This window comes from Ranitomeya imitator, chromosome 7 (assembly GCF_032444005.1).
Source record: "Ranitomeya imitator isolate aRanImi1 chromosome 7, aRanImi1.pri, whole genome shotgun sequence".
NCBI classification, from domain to species: domain Eukaryota; kingdom Metazoa; phylum Chordata; class Amphibia; order Anura; family Dendrobatidae; genus Ranitomeya; species Ranitomeya imitator.
In genome coordinates, this window is record NC_091288.1 from 84407331 (window position 1) to 84426012 (window position 18682).

At 41.2% G+C, this 18682-nt stretch overlaps 1 protein-coding gene across 2 annotated transcripts in view; it reads left to right on the forward strand.

Moving 5' to 3' along the window:
• The window catches only part of NME9 (NME/NM23 family member 9), an 82901-nt gene that overhangs the window by 55403 nt on the left and 8816 nt on the right, over nucleotides 1-18682 (forward strand). The window contains exons 11-17 of one of the 2 annotated variants that reach the window (XR_011314657.1): nucleotides 1411-1555; nucleotides 1661-1768; nucleotides 7943-8094; nucleotides 13045-13189; nucleotides 16523-16755; nucleotides 16887-16961; nucleotides 17105-17170. Coding sequence is in view for 1 of the 2 variants with exons in the window: in XM_069733557.1 (XP_069589658.1) it covers nucleotides 1411-1555; nucleotides 1661-1768; nucleotides 7943-8094; nucleotides 13045-13189; nucleotides 16523-16755; nucleotides 16887-16961 (858 nt within the window). In the remaining variant the exon portion in view is untranslated. The remainder of the gene's footprint in view (nucleotides 1-1410; nucleotides 1556-1660; nucleotides 1769-7942; nucleotides 8095-13044; nucleotides 13190-16522; nucleotides 16756-16886; nucleotides 16962-17104; nucleotides 17171-18682) is intronic. The other variant, XM_069733557.1, reaches the window with a different exon arrangement.

The following is an 18682-nucleotide window of genomic DNA, read 5'->3' on the forward strand; positions in this document are numbered from 1 at the left end:
TCTGACACTGGGTGCCAGCCTGCACAAAGTAGTTTATAACTCCTTTATCAATATGGCAAGTGCCAATAATAAATAATGGTGATCAAAAAAAAACAGAAACAGGCTAGAAAAAATATTCAGTATATATAAAATGCGGACATATGGTATATATCACTTTAAGAAAAAACACCAAATATTCCAAAGTACCAGAGCTTGGAAGAAGCTCACGCGAAACGCGCATTGGAGCTGCACACACTTGGTCCCTAACTGGTTACTATGAGTAAGAGCAAACTCTGGTACTTTGGAATATTTGGTAATTTTTGTTAAAGTGATATATACCATATGTCCTCATTTTATATATACTGAATATTTTTTCTAGCCAGTTTCTCCTTTTTGATCATCATTATTTATTATTGGCACTTGTCATATTGAAGGAGTTATAAACTACTTTGTGCAGGCTGGCACCTGTCTTGTTTTGGGTATATGGGAGTGTTGATTTGCACTGGCACTTTATTTTTCCCTTTTCCCTCCTCCCTTCTTACCTTTTTCTTTAATCCGTTACCACAGTTTGCTCTCCCATCCTTTGAAACATATGTGGACCTTGTGTGATACACCTGTTTTAGTCACTTTTCTACTTTGTCTTTAAATTTATTGCTACTGTTTGTTTATTTCTATGTATATTGAATAAACTTTTGTTTAATTTTTATTTTGGATTCTTGTGCTCTCTTTATTCTTTGGTTGGGTCTTTAGTGGAATAAGCAGTATATTTGTGTCCACAGATATATACTCACTGAAGTGGATGTTAACAGTTTTTTTCTTTAATAGTCTTTTTAAAAGTTAAATTGTATGATCTTTAGTTAAGGATTACGATATTTGCCTTCGGAAATCACGTGACATAACAAACTCACATGATCCCCGGGAACTCGAGTATCGGCACGGGAGGTGAGTATAGATGTTTTTATTTTGTCAGGGGCAAACATTCAGATTGAGAAGGGGTTGTCCTAGTAGTGGACAACCACTTTAAATGACCCGTCGTCGTAGGTGCCTCGCTAAGGCTACGTTCACATTTGCGTTGTTGGGCGCAGCGTCGGCGACGCAACCAACAACGCATGTACACAAAGCAGCGTTTTGCGACTCATGTGTTGTCATAAGATCGTAGAGAGCAGGAATTTCGGCGCAGGGAAAATGCTACAAGTAGCGTCCTCTGCGCCCTGTCTGTGCGTCAATATGACGCATGCGTCGTAAAACGCAATACAACGCATACCGGCGCATGTCCATGCGCCCCCCATGTTAAAGATAGGGGCTCATGACGTATGCGTCGACGATGCTGCGCCCAACAACGCAAATGTGAACGTAGCCTAAGTGATGCAAATATTTTGTAAATTGCATTTTAGTTGGAGGAAAAACTTTCCTGTCTTTACTATATTTCAGATGAGGTTCTGAAAAGTATTCGAGATGCCGGATTCTCCATCGCGATGCAGAAAGAGATAATGTTGACTGAACAACAAGTTCACGAGTTTTACAAGGAGCATATAGACCAAGAGTATTTTCTAGCCCTGAAGCAGCAAATGATGAGGTGAATTACTGTTTCCTCTTACCTCTTATGTCACATATACTAATTTTCTATATTATATATACTTGTATTCTTTTAATTTGTTTTTTTCTCTTTTTTGTCTTTCAGTGGTCCTGTCCTCGCCCTAGCACTTGTAAAGGATGATGCCATAAAACACTGGAGAAATTTGTTAGGCCCGGCTGATCTTACTGAAGCAATGAATGAAGCACCAGATAGGTTGGTAAAAAATTTGGCTTAATTTTCTTTGTCGAGAAAGGGAGCAGAGATGTCGTCTGTCTGACTTCAAAGCCTTGAGAATGCTGACAAACTTTCTGACCATTGACACAATTGATTGCTACATGGATGTACACTGTTAGTAACATTATGTTAATAATATTACGAAATCTATATTTATAAAGTTCCATAATAGGTTAGTCTACGTTTAGTGAAGATTAAGTTTCCTTTTTTTAATCCCTTAAGGAAAATCTGCAAGCAGGGTTTCATTATGTAATCTGAAGCAGCATTATATAGGGGATGAGATCCTAATTCCATTGATGCATCACTTACTAGTGTGCATGTTGTTGTTTCATTAAAAACACTGTATTATCAGCAAGAGATTATCACCAGAGGACTAGATGTCTTGTGCTGTGTAGTCCTCCTGCTCTGAGTAACCACGCCCCCCCCCCCCCCCACTGATTGGCAGTTTGCTGACAATGCGCAGTGTACACAGAAAGCTGCCAATCAGTGGTGTGGGCGGGGTTATACACAGCTCAGCATTCTAAGCTCTGCTACATGTCCAGCAAAGAAAACAGAGAATTTATCACAACTGCTGCATCCAGTAAGCTAAGTGATACATCCCTGGAATCAGGGTCTCTGTCTTTACTTCATGATGCTCGCAGATGTGGTCACCACAGCCTGGTGACACATTCTCTTTAATTACGGTACTTATAAAACACATTTTTGTCAGAGGTGTATGAAACCGGCTCAGGAGCTGGTACTGTTTCATATGCAGATATATAGTCGGTATCTGACTGTAGCTGCAGCAACTGAAGCTTGCTCTGATTGGTGTGGTTTAGCCATTTAACCCCTTAGTGACGGAGCCAAATTTTAAAAATCTGACCAGTGTTACTTTGTGGTAATAACTCTGGAACACTTCAAGAAATTACTGTGATTTTGAGATTGTTTTTTTCTTGACACATTATACTTTATGATAATGGTAAATTTAGGTTGATATGTTTTGTGTTTATTTATTAAAAAAATATCAGAAATTTGACAAAAATGTAAAAAAAATAGTATTTTTCAAACTTTGAATGATTATCCCTATAATTCAGATAGTCGTATAATAGCAAAACATTAATAAGTAACGTTTCCCATATGCCTGCTTTACATCAGCACCATTTGTGAAATGTTATTTTATTTTGTTAGCATCTTAGGAGCTTTACAAATGTAGCTGTCTATGCCTGATGAAGGGACCTGTGTAGTCTCGAAAACTTGCAATTTGTTACCATCTTTTCAGTTAGCCATTAAAAGGTATCAACCACTGAGGACTCTCAATTCTAAATATTTTTCTATCTACTGGCTAACACGGTACCAAGATATATATCTTTCCTGTACAAATGTAGCAGTAATTTTTCATTTTTTCATGGAAATTTACAAAATTTTTTTTTTTAAGGACCTATCCAGGAAGTGTCTTTAGGGGTCCTATTTATCAGAAACCCCCCCAAACTGATACCATTTTAAAAATAAAACTTCCTGACATACTGAAAACAGCTGTCAGGTAGTTTATTAACCCTTTGGGTGCTTTTCAGGAATTAATACAAAGTGGCATGATAGCAATTAAAAAGTTGATTTTTACAACCAAAATGTTGCAGACTTTTTAACCTTGTGAATCCCAGCCCCGCAGTGTGCATAATGCATAACACCCTGCGGGGCTGGGATTCACAAGGTGGGCGGCCACACAGGCGCAGTCTGCAACACTGCATCTGAGGTCAGACGGGCAGCGCTCACTGCGCCTGCCCCAGGCAGATCTAAACAGCGCAGGCGCCGGATTTGACTGGAAAACAGCGCGGAGGGGGCGGCGCCCGGCGCCGCAGAAGCCTTGAGTGACGGCAGTGTGGCGGTTGCAGCAGGGGGGTTAAGACCTGCCTCCGGGACTAAAGGGAGGTATTTTTGAGAAATTATAAAACGCTTTATTTCTGCTTTGACTGCACCAATAACTAAAAGAGCCAACTTGTCAGAATGCAGCATTACTGCTGCACAAGGTGGCTCTTTTAGTTTCTAATGGCCGGAGGGGGTGACACAGTCGCTTTAAAATTAAAAATAGTTATATACTCACCTCCTGGGATCCAGCGGAGCTCCGGCGATAGGCGCGCGAGACCGCTAAGTCTTCTGGGTAATTTCGCAATGCATCGCTGGGAACGGAAGATGGCGGCAGGCGCGAGCGGCTCAGCGGACAATGGAGGGTGAGTATAGCAGGTTTTTTGTATTTTTATTATTTTTAACATTACATTTTTTTACTATTGATGCCGCATAGGCAGCATCAATAGTAAAAGTTTGGGGACACAAAGGTTTAATAGCGGCGGTAATGGAGTGCGTTACCCGCAGCATAACGCGGTCCGTTACCGCCGGCATTAACCCTGTGTGAGCGGTGAGTGGAGGGGAGTATGCGGGCGCTGGGCACTGACTGCGGGGAGTAAGGAGCGGCCATTTTCTTCCGGACTTTGCCCGTCGCTGATTGGTCGCGGCAAAACAGCCACGACCAATCAGTGACTTGGATTTCCAGGACAGACAAAGGCCGCGACCAAAGAATATCCGTGACAGACAGACAGATAGAAAGACAGACAGACAGACGGAAGTGACCCTTAGACAATTATATAGTAGACTAGATGGTGGCCCGATTCTAACGCATCGGGTATTGGTGCAGCTATATAAAATATTTATTTATTTTTTAGAGACATATATTATATCTTGTTGGTAGGCTTTATTGCTATAAAAAGATACACATATAGCCTTTTTTATATATATTCTGTCAGTGTGCGCATTCTATTATTTATTAATTTAATTTTTGCTTGTTTATATTTTTATATATTTTATTATACAAAATTTGATTGATATGTAATCATAGGCACCCTATCAATAAAGCCATATTTTTCCATATCCCTAGCCTTGGTATAAACTTTGTATACTTTGTTCCATGGTGCATTACGTTGGTTGTTAGTTCTCCTTCACAGTGGTCCTTTCACTGTCCTCTTTCACAGCGCACCCTGGTGGTTTTGATTACCGCTTTATTTTAGATTATAATAATTTATTATTTTTATGATTTTCGGGTGTGCTGTGTTTTATAATTAATTCGCATCGGGTATTCTAGAATATGCATGTCCACGTAGTATATTGCCCAGCCACGTAGTATATTGCCCAGCCACGTAGTATATTGCCCAGCCACGTAGTATATTGCCCAGTCACGTAGTATACAGCACAGAGCCACGTAGTATATTGCCCAGTCACGTAGTATATTGCCCAGTCACGTAGTATACAGCACAGAGCCATGTAGTATATTGCCCAGTGACGTAGTATACCTGACAGAGCCACGTAGTATATTGCCCAGCAACGTAGTATATTGCCCAGCCACGTAGTATATTGCCCAGTCACGTAGTATATTGCCCAGCCACGTAGTATATTGCCCAGCCACGTAGTATATTGCCCAGTCACGTAGTATATTGCCCAGTCACGTAGTATATTGCCCAGCGACGTAGTATATTGCCCAGCGACGTAGTATATTGCCCAGTCACGTAGTATATTGCCCAGCGACGTAGTATATTGCCCAGCGACGTAGTATATTGCCCAGTCACGTAGTATAGTGCCCAGCGACGGAGTACATTGTCCAGCCACGTAGTATATTGCTCAGTTATGTAGTATATAGCAGAGCCACGCAGTAAATTGCCCAGTCACGTAGTATATTGCCCAGCACAGAGCCTCGTAGTATAGAGACTTAAAAAAACAAACAAACATATACTCACCTTCCGAAGGCCCATTGGAAGTCCTGCTATACTCACCATCCGCCGCCTTTGCCGTTCCTCGCCACGCACCCGGGACTGCTCCATTGCCAGCGGCAGTTTCCGGTCCCAGGGCTGGTGTGAGCAGGACCTATGATGACGTCGCGGTCACATGACCGTGACGTCACGGCAGGTCCTTGTCGCACACCAGCCCTGGGACGGGACCGGAAGCTGCCGCTTGCAATGGAGCGGTCCCGAGAGCGTGGCGAGGACCGGGAAAGGCGGCTGAGGGTGAGTATAGCAGGTTTTTTTTTTTTGTATTATTTTTAACATGACCTATTTTTACTATTGATGCTGCATAGGCAACATCAATAGTAAATAGTTGGGGACACACAGGGTTGATAGCAGCGGTAACGGAGTGCGATACACCACGGGCCGTTACCGCTGCCATTAACCCTGTGTGAGCTGTGAGTGGAGGGGATTACGGAGCGGGCGCCGGGCAGTGAGTGCAGGGGAGTAGGGGAGGGACTAATCGGACTGTGTCTGTCGCTGATTGGTCGCGGCAGCCATGACAGGCAGCTGCCGAGACCAATCAGCGAATGAATAACTGTGACAGAAGGACGGACAGACAGACGGAAGTGATCCTTAGACAATTAGATATATAGATGATCTTGCAGTATTTCTTAAAAAAGCACCCAAATTTTTTATCCTCTTAAGATATAGCAGTCATCATATTATATAGCACTGTGTACTTACAATTGCTCATTTTGCCTTTCTACCCAGCTAATTTTTCTCTTTTCCATTAGGTCTATGACATTACGTGATTAAAAACTGACTAGCTGAATCCTTCTAAGCTCTATGTAGGAAAAGGAGGTCAATTTTCCCTGCATGACTCATAAGTCACTACAAATGTCAATGACAGGTGGGAAGGAGTGCAGCAGCTGGGTCAGGAGTTGAAAAGGGGGATGAGGCATGCAGGGACAAGAGACTTCCTGTTTCTACATAGAGTAGAGGAAAGAGAAGAATTAGTTGGTGTAGCAATGCCAGGTAGCCAACATTCCGGATGTCAAACTATCAGGAAATTTGTCACCTTCCCAAAGAAAATATGGCCGGAAATTGTTACTTAAAAATAGGGGCAGAATCTTCAAGTTACCAGGTCCCATTCAGCCCTGCTATGTCTAGCAGAAATCATGATCTCGAATGAACGCTGGCCACGGGCTGGCATTCATAGGAGATTCACAATGACCGGCACGGGTGACTTCTGCAGACCCCCGGCTGTCATGTCAACCCATCGATGCCCCGCGATTACGTGGCAGGGGCACCAATGGGCGGACCTAGTGACGCGCTTCTGGCTGGCGTGTGCTACATGCCGCTGTCACTGATTGACATTGGCATGTAACTGGTTAACAGTGTCTGTTAGAGGCACATGACAGCTGATTATATCAGCTGTCATGTGCAGAGAAAGATGTGGGCTCTGTGTTGTAGCTCGCATCAAAGGGAAGGAACCTACCGATGACGTACCTATATGTCAAAGGTCACTAAGGGATTAAAGTCTGTGGGCCTGATTCATAATTTGCTACTTATTTAAGTCACTTTTCTTTTTTTTGTCTTGTGGTACTCGCTGAGGTTTTTTTCACCAAGCTCTTCAAAATGATACACGCCAATTATGAATTTGGTGCAAAATCAAAACTGCTCCTTATTTTTGTCTTTAACCAGGTTTTGCGACTTTTTAGCACCAAAAGTGGCAAATCGTTTAAAAAGATGCAAAAATGTGCCAAATTGACAACTCCTCCAAAAACCTTACTCCAGGGAGTCAAATAGAGTGATATGCCCTATAAATTTGCTACATTTGGTAAAAGTCACATTTCACAAATCTGTCTAAAACATCTGGATAAGCAAACTTAACAGGGAACAATAAAAAAAGGCTTAAAAAAGAAAGACAATTTAAAAAGTGGTGCATGATGTATATAACATCTGCAAGAAGTTTGTGTGGTGTCCCCGTATTTGTGTGGGTTTTCTCCAGTTTCCTCCCACACTTCAAGGACATAATGATAGGGAATGTAGACTGTGAGCCCCAATGGAGAAAGTGGTGATGATGTCTGTAAAGTGCTGTGGAATTATTGACGCTATATAAGTAAGTAATACAAATAAATGGGCAAGAAGGTGCAAATGTTAAATCCTTCAATATAAAGCTAATTATGTCAGGAAATGAGAAACAGCAATAATGAATCAGGGCCTTTGACTTCTGATTTAGGTCTCTTTCTGGGGCTTTTCATTAGTATTTGTAAACCCAAACTAGATGTGGGTACAGAATAATGCAGCTGGCTGATTTTTTTTTTATACCATTTCCCAGTGTAAATTCCACTTCTAAAAGTGACTTAATGCTACTACTTCATGTATATATGTAATTTTCTCTTAGTTTTCGAGCTCAGTTTACTCCCAAAGAATCTACAGTCAACCAACTGCATGGAAGTTCAAGTCCAACTGAGGCAGAAAAAGAGATTCACTTCTTTTTTCCCGTAGAACAAACCCTAGCAGCCATTAAACCGGACGCACTGGAAGAACACAGAGGTAAGAGGCAGAAATCATACTCAACTTTGTAAATAGACATGAGCAGATCGGACCACAGAGGATAGAGGATAGAGTTTGAGTCAAATGTCCTGAAATTCACAGTTTAATGCAAAGTCGAATATTTTGAGATTCTTTTTACTCTCTGCAAAAAAAATAAAACTTGCTCAGTATCATTTCCACACTGTTGAAGCATCAGAGAGTGGGCTACCGTCATTTTGCAATGAGAAGGGAATTTCCCAATAATGCCCTGCTGCTAGGATATTATACGAATTATGCAATAAAAACTAAGAAAAAGCACTCCATGTGTGAATCAATCTCCCTAAAACCACACACTCAGGATTTCGCCAGTATCATCTGGGAAGGTTGTGGTATTGCAGGAACAACACTGTGGATATCTTAAAAAAATTACACATGGGCTGTTGCCTCAATCTAGGTAGTTTAATAAATCCTTTTGCATCTAGAACAGGCCTCTCCTCCTTCACAGCAGCTTCCGTGTGATATCGCAACCATCCCATCTTACGGATTATCATACCTTGTACGAGGGGCGATCCAAAAGTAATGATAATCAATACTAAACACAATGAATATAGTCAAAAAATTAATTTATTTTTCTACATAGTCTCTTAACAAGTCTATACATGTAGTCCATCTCTTTTCTAAACTTAGAATTCCCTTCGAAAAAAATTCTTGATCTTGACCCTCTCTTCGATCTGCCAATACAACTTCTTCAACTTTTTTCACGTTTTCTTTATTGAGGGACGTGGATGGGCGTCCTTCACGATGGTTATTTTCCGTCGATGTTCTTCCCAGCTTAAATTCCTTGGCCCAGCGTGCAACTGTGGAATATGGAGGAGAAGAGTCCCCCAATGTTTCCACCAAGTCGCTGTGTATGTCTTTGGTAGTCATTTTTTTTCAAGCAGAGGTATTTGATGACAGCTCTGAGCTCGTTTTTTTCCATTTTGATGTTCACTCCTTGGCAGTTCATATTCAAATGAATGTAGCGCCCCGGAATCGTGGTCTATTTAAGTAATTTTTTTTTCCTGGACTAGTGGGTACCTAAGAGAGAAGAAAACATTTTATTTTAATTTCTGTGTGCAATAGAAATAACCGATTATCATTACTTTTGGATCGCCACTCGTACAGTGGGGGTCAGTACCTGGGATATCACAGATCAGTGGTTCTCAGTGGTGCACAGTTTGTGGAACATGGTAGGTCTCTCTCTCCTGTAAAGTGTAATCTCTTATGGACAGTGGGGTTCCCTCTCTTATGGACAGCGGGGTTCTTTCTCTGTCTTCTGTAGAGTGTAATCTCTTCTGGACAGCGGGGCTGTCTCTCTCTGTCTCCTATAGAGTTTTATCTTATATGGACAGCGGGGTTCTCTCTCTGTCTCCTGTAGAGTGTAATCCCTTATGGACAGTGGGGTCCTCTCTCTCCTGTAAAATGTACATTTTTGTGGTCAGAAGTGTCCTTTCTCTCTCCTGTAGAGTGTAATCTCTTATGGACAGCAGGGTTCTCTCTCTGTCTCCTGTAGAGTGCAATCTCTTATGGACATTGGGGTTCTCTCTCTTATGGACAGCGGGGTTCTTTCTCTGTCTCCTGTAGAGTGTAATCTCTTATGGACAGCGGGGCTGTCTCTGTCTCCTGTAGAGTGTAATCTCTTCTGGAAAGCGGGGTTCTCTCTCTGTCTCCTGTAGAGTGTAATCCCTTATGGACAGCGGGGTCCTCTCTCTCCTGTAAAATGTACATTTTTGTGGTCAGAAGTGTCCTTTCTCTTTCCTGTAGAATTTAAGCTCTTGTGGTCAGAAGGGTTGTCTTTTTCTTTTTCCTAGAGATTGTAAGCTCTTATGGACAGAAATGTTCTCTCTCTTTCACCTGAAAAAGTGTAAGCTCTTATGGACTGCAGGTTTTCGCTCTCGTTTTTCCAAATATATGCTTTAAGATCAATTATAACATATTCAGTAGTAAGAGCTGCACAAATTTATTTGCCGCCAACGGAATATTTAGGGAAAATTTGGTGGTCAGTGAATTCTAAATTCAAATGATCTGCTCATCTCTACTTGTAAAGATAGTTAACGGCACCATTATCAGTTATTAAGTATATTCCAATGTCATATTATTCATTATGGTACACATATTGAGGACAATAGTGGACTGATTGTCAAAATTATAAATATGAGCAAAGAATAGAGAAAAAACGATCAAGCAGTCCAAAGTGATGTACACTCCCTGACAGAAGTTTTGTAGCTTATTCATGTTATGTAAATAAAAGCTTATAACCTGACATTAAATTCATCCATTGCTTGTATAAATTATTCTTTTGAAAGCTGAAACCCTCCGAAATGTGGTTTAAGTTAAGAAAATAAATTGGCGTCAATACAGAAATGTTGATCAGTTAATGGACACAGAATGGTCAGATTTTGTCAAGACAAAAGTTTTGTCGCCTGGTCATATAATGCACCCAATCTTAGTTTACATCCTCACCTGTGCTCAGTAAATGATCGGTTAATTAGTGTATGTGTATAAAAAGAAACCCAGGATCCCAGACCTTCACTTGAACTACAACTTGAGCTCTGACAATATGCCAAAAATCCACCCTGCGACCAAAGCCTGGATTATCAAGAGGCTGAAGACCAGATCCACTGAAGAGGTGGCTGGCACCTTTAATGTGTCTCAGCGTCAAGTACAAAAAATTAAATAAAGATTTGAAGAGACTGGAAATGTGTTTGACAAGCCCAGGTCCGGCAGACCCCACAAGACAAATTCTCAGGAGGAACATTTGTTGGTTAGGAAATCCAAACTAAGCCCATCTTCCACCGCAGCAGAGCTCCAACAGGCCTGGTCACCTCAAGTCACTGTGTCAACTAGAACAGTTTGTAGGATTCTGTCTCGAAATGGTCTCCATGGTCGAATCAGTGCCCAGAAGCCAGCACTAAACAAAAGGCAAATAGGAAACCGTGTGGCATTTGCAAAGTCCCACAGCCTGCTAAACAGATGGACGCTGGAAAAGGGGCAGAAGGTGGATTTCTCTGTTGAATCTTCAGTAGAATTACACCACAGCCACTGCAAACACTGCAGGAGGCCTACTGGACCCCATATGGATCCAAAATACACCCAGAAAACAGTTAAATTTGATGGTGGAAAGATCATAGTCTGGGGTTACATTCAGTATGGGGGTGTGCAACACATTTGCAAGGTGGAAGGCAATATCAGTAGCCTAAAATATCAAGAAGTATTAGCTACCTCTTATATTCCAAATCATAAAAGTGGTCAAATTCTGCAGCAGGATGGTGCTCCATCTCATACATCCATCTCTACAACAAAGTTCCTCCAGGCAAAAAATATCAAGGTGCTCAAGGACTGGCCCAGTCACCAGACATGAACATCATTGAGCATGTTTGGGGTAGGATGAAAGAGGAAGTTTGGAAGACAAAACCAAGGAATCTAGATTAACTCTGGGAGGCATGTAAGACTGCATTATTTGCTATTCCTGATGACTTCATTAATACATTGTATGAATCATTGTTGAACCGCATGGATGCAGTCCTTCAAGCTCAAGGAAGTCTCATAAAATATTAAATATGATTCTAATAGCACCACAACTTCATTCAACAATGTTATGCAACATATATTTGTATTTTAAGCTAATTATTTGTTTGAATATCACATTACTTTCTGTGGGCGACAAAATTTTAGTCTTGCCAAAATCTGACCATTTTGTGTCCATTAACTGATCAATATTTCTGCATTGATGCCAATTTATTTTCTTGACCTAAACCACATTTCAGAGGGTTTCAACTTTCAAAAGAATAATTTATACAACCAATGGATGAATTTAACGTCAGGTCATAAGCTTTTAATTACATAATATGGATAAGCGACATAACTTCTATCAGGGAGTGTAAAGATATAAACACTTTATTAACATCACGTAAAGGGAACAGATTATGGAGGGGAGAAAACAGAAAGTGCATATGTGCAGTTATAAAGTGCAGGATGCACTGTGCAAGCTGAAGGTCAACAGAATACAATAGTTAAATTTGGCATCAGACAAAAAGGAGCAAATAGTAATCAGCTGCATCTTTTCTAGTTATGAAAAGCCCCAGGGTACGTGCACACATTTACAGTGGCTTTTTCTGCACTAAAAATGCAGCTCTTGGCAGCAAAAACGCTGCGTACAAAATGTTTTGTTCTGTTTTTGCTTGCGTTTTTTGTTGTGTTTTTACTTGTGTTTTTAATGCATTGTTTTTAATGGGTGCAAAGCGCTGCAAAAACACTGGAGCATTTGAAAAAATGTATTGATAGTTAAAATACATAAGGAAATAAAAAAGCAGCGATTTCATGTGATTTCAGGAAATGTTGCTGGTACTGTAAAATGCAGCATTTTTTTTACGAATGAAAAAGCCCACTTTAAAAATGGTGCAAATACGCAAGTGTGCAGAAGCCCTAAAGGGCTATTTCCCTGACAAACACTAATAGCAATCTACAGGATGGAACCTGGGCCTGTGTCGAGAATACGGGTTCCCGAACGCTTGGCTGCATCCAGGTGGAGAATTCATGGATTGGTGGATGTTTGTCTCTTTCCATTTACTTACACAGCTACTTTTGCCTAGACTAGTTTTATTTTTAACATATAATAAATAGGTTGTTCCACTATATAAAATATATTTGGATGTGCATAAAGTAAAATTATACACAACTTACTCATACATTAATCATACATTAATTCACTTATATGCCCCAATAGCTTGCGGTCAGCCAGCCCCCTTCATACGCAGCACTGCTCACGTGGTGCAATAGGAAGTTTTTGCCTATGTTGAAGCAAACCTGTTGTAGTGGTGGAGAAACGCGGATGTGTCCTTGGTGAGACCCGAGTCTGTGGCTCTGTACTGGCCACCACCATCTGACCCCTTAGTATTTAAATGTTTAAGGACAATTTTTATTTTTCTGCAGATGAAATCATGGAAAGAATTCAAGCTGCTGGCTTTACTATCTCTCAAATAAAGGAGACTCAGTTAAGCAAAGAAATGGCCGAAGAATTTTACAAAGAACACAAGGGAAAGACATTTTTTGATCAGCTCACCAACTATATGTGCAGGTGATTTTATGAAGAAAAGGAATATAAACCAGCTCACCCGTGATGCATAAGCTGAGTTTCGGGAGCACGGACCCGCTGTGTCCAGGCGTGTAGAATCCAAGAGAAGAAAGTGTCCAGCTTCACCGAATCCGTGAAAAAAAGTTTTCTTTATTCACAAACTTAAACATGGAGGATAAAAACTTCAGCACAAACCATATGGGTTAGAATCTCAACGCATTTCTGGAGACTAAGCTCCCTTAATCATGACAAGGGAGCTCAGTCTCCAGAAACGCGTTGAGATTCTTACCCATATGGTTTGTGCTGAAGTTTGTATCCTCCATGTTTAAGTTGGTGAATAAAGAAAACTTTTTTCACAGATTCGGTGAAGCTGGACATTTTCTTCTCTCAGGTGATTTTATACTGGGAATTTTATAGTCCATTTTCTACAAGGTGATGGATGGCAATCCAGACACAATGGGCAAATTATTTGTACGATGATCGTTACAGATCAGGTTTTAAAAACCCTCTGTAGTAAATGATAATCCACCTAGGCATTCATTGCCAAGAATTTATATAAATAGTGTGTATACATATATATTGTAATACTTGGGCAGCCAGGTCTGCAAGATCTGATCATTATTAGTACCTATATTCCTCTATGACATCCATATGATCTGTTAATGCATACAGAAAGTAATTGCTAAGACTGAATAAGCACTTCTATAAAGATAAGCAAGTTACACTCTATGGATAACTATGGTAATTGAATCCAGAAAAAATTTAGAACTTTTTTTGTATATAAAACGTAATACTCTATGGATGACTGATTGAATCCATAAAAAATGTTAACGCTTTTTGTAGTGTTATATACCACCGAAATGTAAAACACAGCACGTAATACTCTATGGATAACTAACTGAATTCAGAAATATTTTTCAACGCTTTTTTGGAGTGTTAGATACCATCAAAATTTTACAGAAAGCACGTAATACTCTATGGATGAATAATTCAATCCCCAAAAAATTTTGAATACTTTTTTGGAGTGTTATATACCACTGAAATATAAAATAAAGCATGTAATACCTATGTATAGTACAGACCAAAAGTTTGGACACACCTTCTCATTTAAAGATTTTTCTGTATTTTAATGACTATGAAAATTGTAAATTCACACTGAAGGCATCAAAACTATGAATTAACACATGTGGAATTATATACTTAACAAAAAAGTGTGAAACAACTGAAATTATGTCTTATATTCTAGGTTCTTCAAAGTAGCCACCTTTTGCTTTGATGACTGCTTTGCACACTCTTGGCATTCTCTTGATGAGATTCAAGAGGTAGTCACCGGGAATGGTCTTCCAGCAATCTTGAAGGAGTTCCCAGAGATGCTTAGCACTTGTTGGCCCTTTTGCCTTCACTCTGCTGTCCAGCTCACCCCAAATCATCTCGATTGGGTTCAGGTCTGGTGACTGTGGAGGCCAGGTCATCTGGCATAGCACCCCATCACTTTCCTTCTTGGTCAAATAGCCATTACACAGCCTGGAGGTGTGTTTGGGGTCATTGTCCTGTTGAAAAATAAATGATGGTCCAACTAAACGCAAACCGGATGGAATAGCATGCCGCTGCTAGATGCTGTGGTAGCCATGCTGGTTCAGTATGCCTTCAATTTTGAATAAATCCCCAACAGTGTCACCAGCAAAGCACACCCACACCATCACGCCTCCTCCTCCATGCTTTACGGTGGGAACCAGGCATGTAGAGTCCATCCGCTCACCTTTTCTGCGTCGCACAAAGACACGGTGGTTGGAACCAAAGATTTCAAATTTGGACTCATCAGACCAAAGCACAGATTTCCACTGGTCTAATGTTCATTCCTTGTGTTCTTTAGCCCAAACAAGTCTCTTCTGCTTGTTGCCTGTCCTCATCATTGGTTTCCTAGCAGCTATTTTACCATGAAGGCCTGCTGCACAAAGTCTTCTCTTAACAGTTGTTGTAGAGATGTGTCTGCTTCTAGAACTCTGTGTGGCATTGACCTGGTCTCTAATCTGAGCTGCTGTTAACCTGCGATTTCTGAGGCTGGTGACTCGGATAAACTTATCTTCAGAAGCAGAGGTGACTCTTGGTCTTCCTTTCCTGAGGCCGTCCTCATGTGAGCCAGTTTCTTTGTAGCGCTTGATGGTTTTTGCCACTGCACTTGGGGACACTTTCAAAGTTTGCCCAATTTTTCAGACTGACTGACCTTCATTTCTTAAAGTAATAATGGCCACTCGTTTTTCTTTATTTAGCTGCTTTTTTCTTGCCATAATACAAATTCTAACAGTCTCTTCAGTAGGACTATCAGCTGTGTATCCACCAGACTTCTGCACAACAGAACTGATGGTCCCAACTCCATTTATAAGGCAAGAAATCCAACTTATTAAACCTGACATGGCACAACTGTGAAGTGAAAACCATTTCCGGTGACTACCTCTTGAAGCTCACCAGGAGAATGCCAAGAGTGTGCAAAGCAGTCATCAAAGCAAAAGGTGACTACTTTGAAGATCCTAGAATATAAGACATAATTTCAGTTGTTTCACACTTTGTTGTTAAGTATATAATTCCACATGTGTTAATTCATAGTTTTGATGCCTTCAGTGTGAGTGTACAAATTTCATTGTCATGAAAATACATAAATATCTTTAAATGAGAAGGTGGGTCCAAACTTTTGGTCTGTACTGTATGACTAATTGAATCCAGGAAAAAAATTGTGAACACTTTTTTTGTGTGTGTGTTATTTACCACCAAAATGTAAAACAATTCATGTAATGCTCTGTGGATGAATAATTAAAGCCAGAAAAATTTGTGAACATTTTTCTGGAGTGTTATATAACACTGGAATTTAACAGTAAGCTCTCTTCCTCCAATCACAACTGTCCCTGAACTGTGCAGTGCATCAGTGTGCTGAACGCGGTGGCGCCAGTCCTTTTATAACCTCTAATGGGGTAATGTGGCCAGCCAATCACAGTAATGCCACTACCAAAATGGCTACGGCATTACAGTAACTGTCAGGCAATCCCCACATGCTTATTGCCTGGGTATCAGGCCCCAAACATGCAGGTTGGGGATTCAAGCTTCAATTCCGAGCACCAGCCAGTGCTCGTTGAATGCCGAGCTCCCAGATACTCAAATAATATCGGAGTATCACCGAGCACGTTCGCTCATCCCTAGTATATACACATTCAGTAAAAAAAAAAAAAAAATCATAGGGCTTCTTTAAAGAAACTGCAATTTTAGTACATAACAGCAATATAATCTACAACTTTTCAATATTTTATTCATATTGCATATTTTTCTGTGTTTGATTGCTTCCAGAGGTCCTTGCCTAATGATGATTCTCAGTAAAGAGAATGCAGTGCAGGAATGGCGGTCACTAATGGGTCCTACAGACCCAACTGAAGCGCGTACATCGTCTCCTGATTCCCTAAGAAGCTTGTTTGCAAAGAGCGTGCTGCAGAATGCCGTCCACGGATCCTCAAACCTAAATCATGCCACGGAAAAGATCAAATTCATATTTGGTGATATTGAGATGGAGAGCACAAGTAATGGTAACATCACGTCACTTTCTTGCCAATATAATAACAGAAATCACAATTCTAAACTCCTAAATTTAGAACGAAATGTAATCTGCACTTTGCACATTGCAGACAAACCTGTGACTTACACTTTTTCTCTACAGAGTTGTCTTTTTTGAAGGATGCTGCAGAAGGTGTCCAGCAAAGTGAAGAGAACAGTGAAAATACAACAGCAGACGGTAATGACCTGACATTTAGGACAAGCAATGCTTATGTTTTCATAACAGCCATAAATGTTTGTTAGGGCTCATTCAGACATCAGTGATTTTTCTTGTCAGTTTTTCCCAGCAGAGTTTGGTCAGTGTTTCATCCGTTTTTCTAGGATGAAAAAAAAATGATGATGGTTTCTCAAGTTATTCCTATCAAACAGTCCCATAGACTTGAATAGGTGAGTTTGATCCGACACTTGGATCAATATCGGACAAGTCTTTGAGCTTTTGTACCAACCACTCGGTCAAAGGAAAAAAAAATCAAATATGTAAACTACCCCATAGAATATCATAGGTACACGTTCTGTCCATAAAAACATAGATAGCACTTGTTTTTCGTACTAGAAAAACTGGTGTCTAAATGAGCCCTTAATATAAGTAGGTGTGTGGGGGTGGAGTGGCTGGTGGATAAAAGGGGTTTGCACTATAATTAAAGTAGACCCCAAATGCTTTTATGTACCAAAAACAACAAACAGAGCAGGTACTTACTCTATCCAGGTTAAACACTGGCTCACCACCACTTCTTGAGTCTCATTGTTTTGGCTTCAGTGGTGAAGTCATGTTGACAGCAAGTATCACTGCTGCAGCCAATCACTGAGTTCAGTGGTGTTGTAAATGTAGATGGCATAAGTTGCTTAGCTCAGTGATTGACGACAGTGGTTATGTGAGCTGTCAACGTCACATCACCACTGCAGTCAAAATAAAGACTTGTGTAGCAGTGGGCAGCCAGTGTTGGATCCAGGGAGGGTAAGTACCTGCTCTGTTTATTATTTTAAGTATATAAGAGCCATTGTGCTCCACTTTCCTTAAAGTTGAAAAATTTTGCGGGCCAAATTGTTAAATTTAGGCTTGAGCTGCATGGTAACGTGGCCGCAAAAGAAGTCACACAGCTTGTTCTGTCTAGCTGTTACATCGCAGTGCATTACAAAGTAAATGGCATAGCTGTTAGGGGTCGATTTCCCGCCGCTGCACAGGGGGAATCTTGAACCACCTCTGCTGCGGTCTCCCATTCTTCTCCAGCCACAATGGAGCTTACTCAGCAGAGACGTGGGTCCCAGCGCCTGGCTCAGGCAGATACTGTGCGTTTGGTTAGTGCTGCCCTTCCAGGTTCAGCCATTATAACCAGCACTGATCAGCAGCGAGCAGGCGCTCCTGGGACTAAGTCCTGCTTTTCTTCTTCTGAGCATGCCCAAGGGAAGACCTCTCATTGGAGGTCGGGGGTCACATGCTCAAGTCCTGTAGCGGCTCCTATTGGACCACTAGGAAGGTCCCGGAGAGCTACAGCTATAAAGGGTTCGCATGGCCACACGACCATGTGCTAGTATAAACCTGTTATTCTGTGTGTGTCTGTCTGTCTGTCCTGGTGATTGCTCTTTAATCATTCCCATTCCTAGTGTTGCTGAATGCTTGCGAATGTTGGAGCTACCTAGCGCTTGACAGTGCTATCCAAACACAAGAGCACGATTCTTACTGCGTCAGACCAGCAGTGACTGCCAGTGCAGCGCCGTGCGCAATTTGTGCGCTTTCCTGGCCCTACTCAGGGTGGTTAGTGGCGTCCATCAGAGCGGCGCTGTACACACTCTCGTGCGGTAAATGTTTAGTTAGTTTTCCCATGGCACCGCAGTAGCGGCGCCGAGCGCTAGTGGTCTGGAGGGACTCTTCCCCCACTCCTTGGGGCAGAGTTCTGTGAT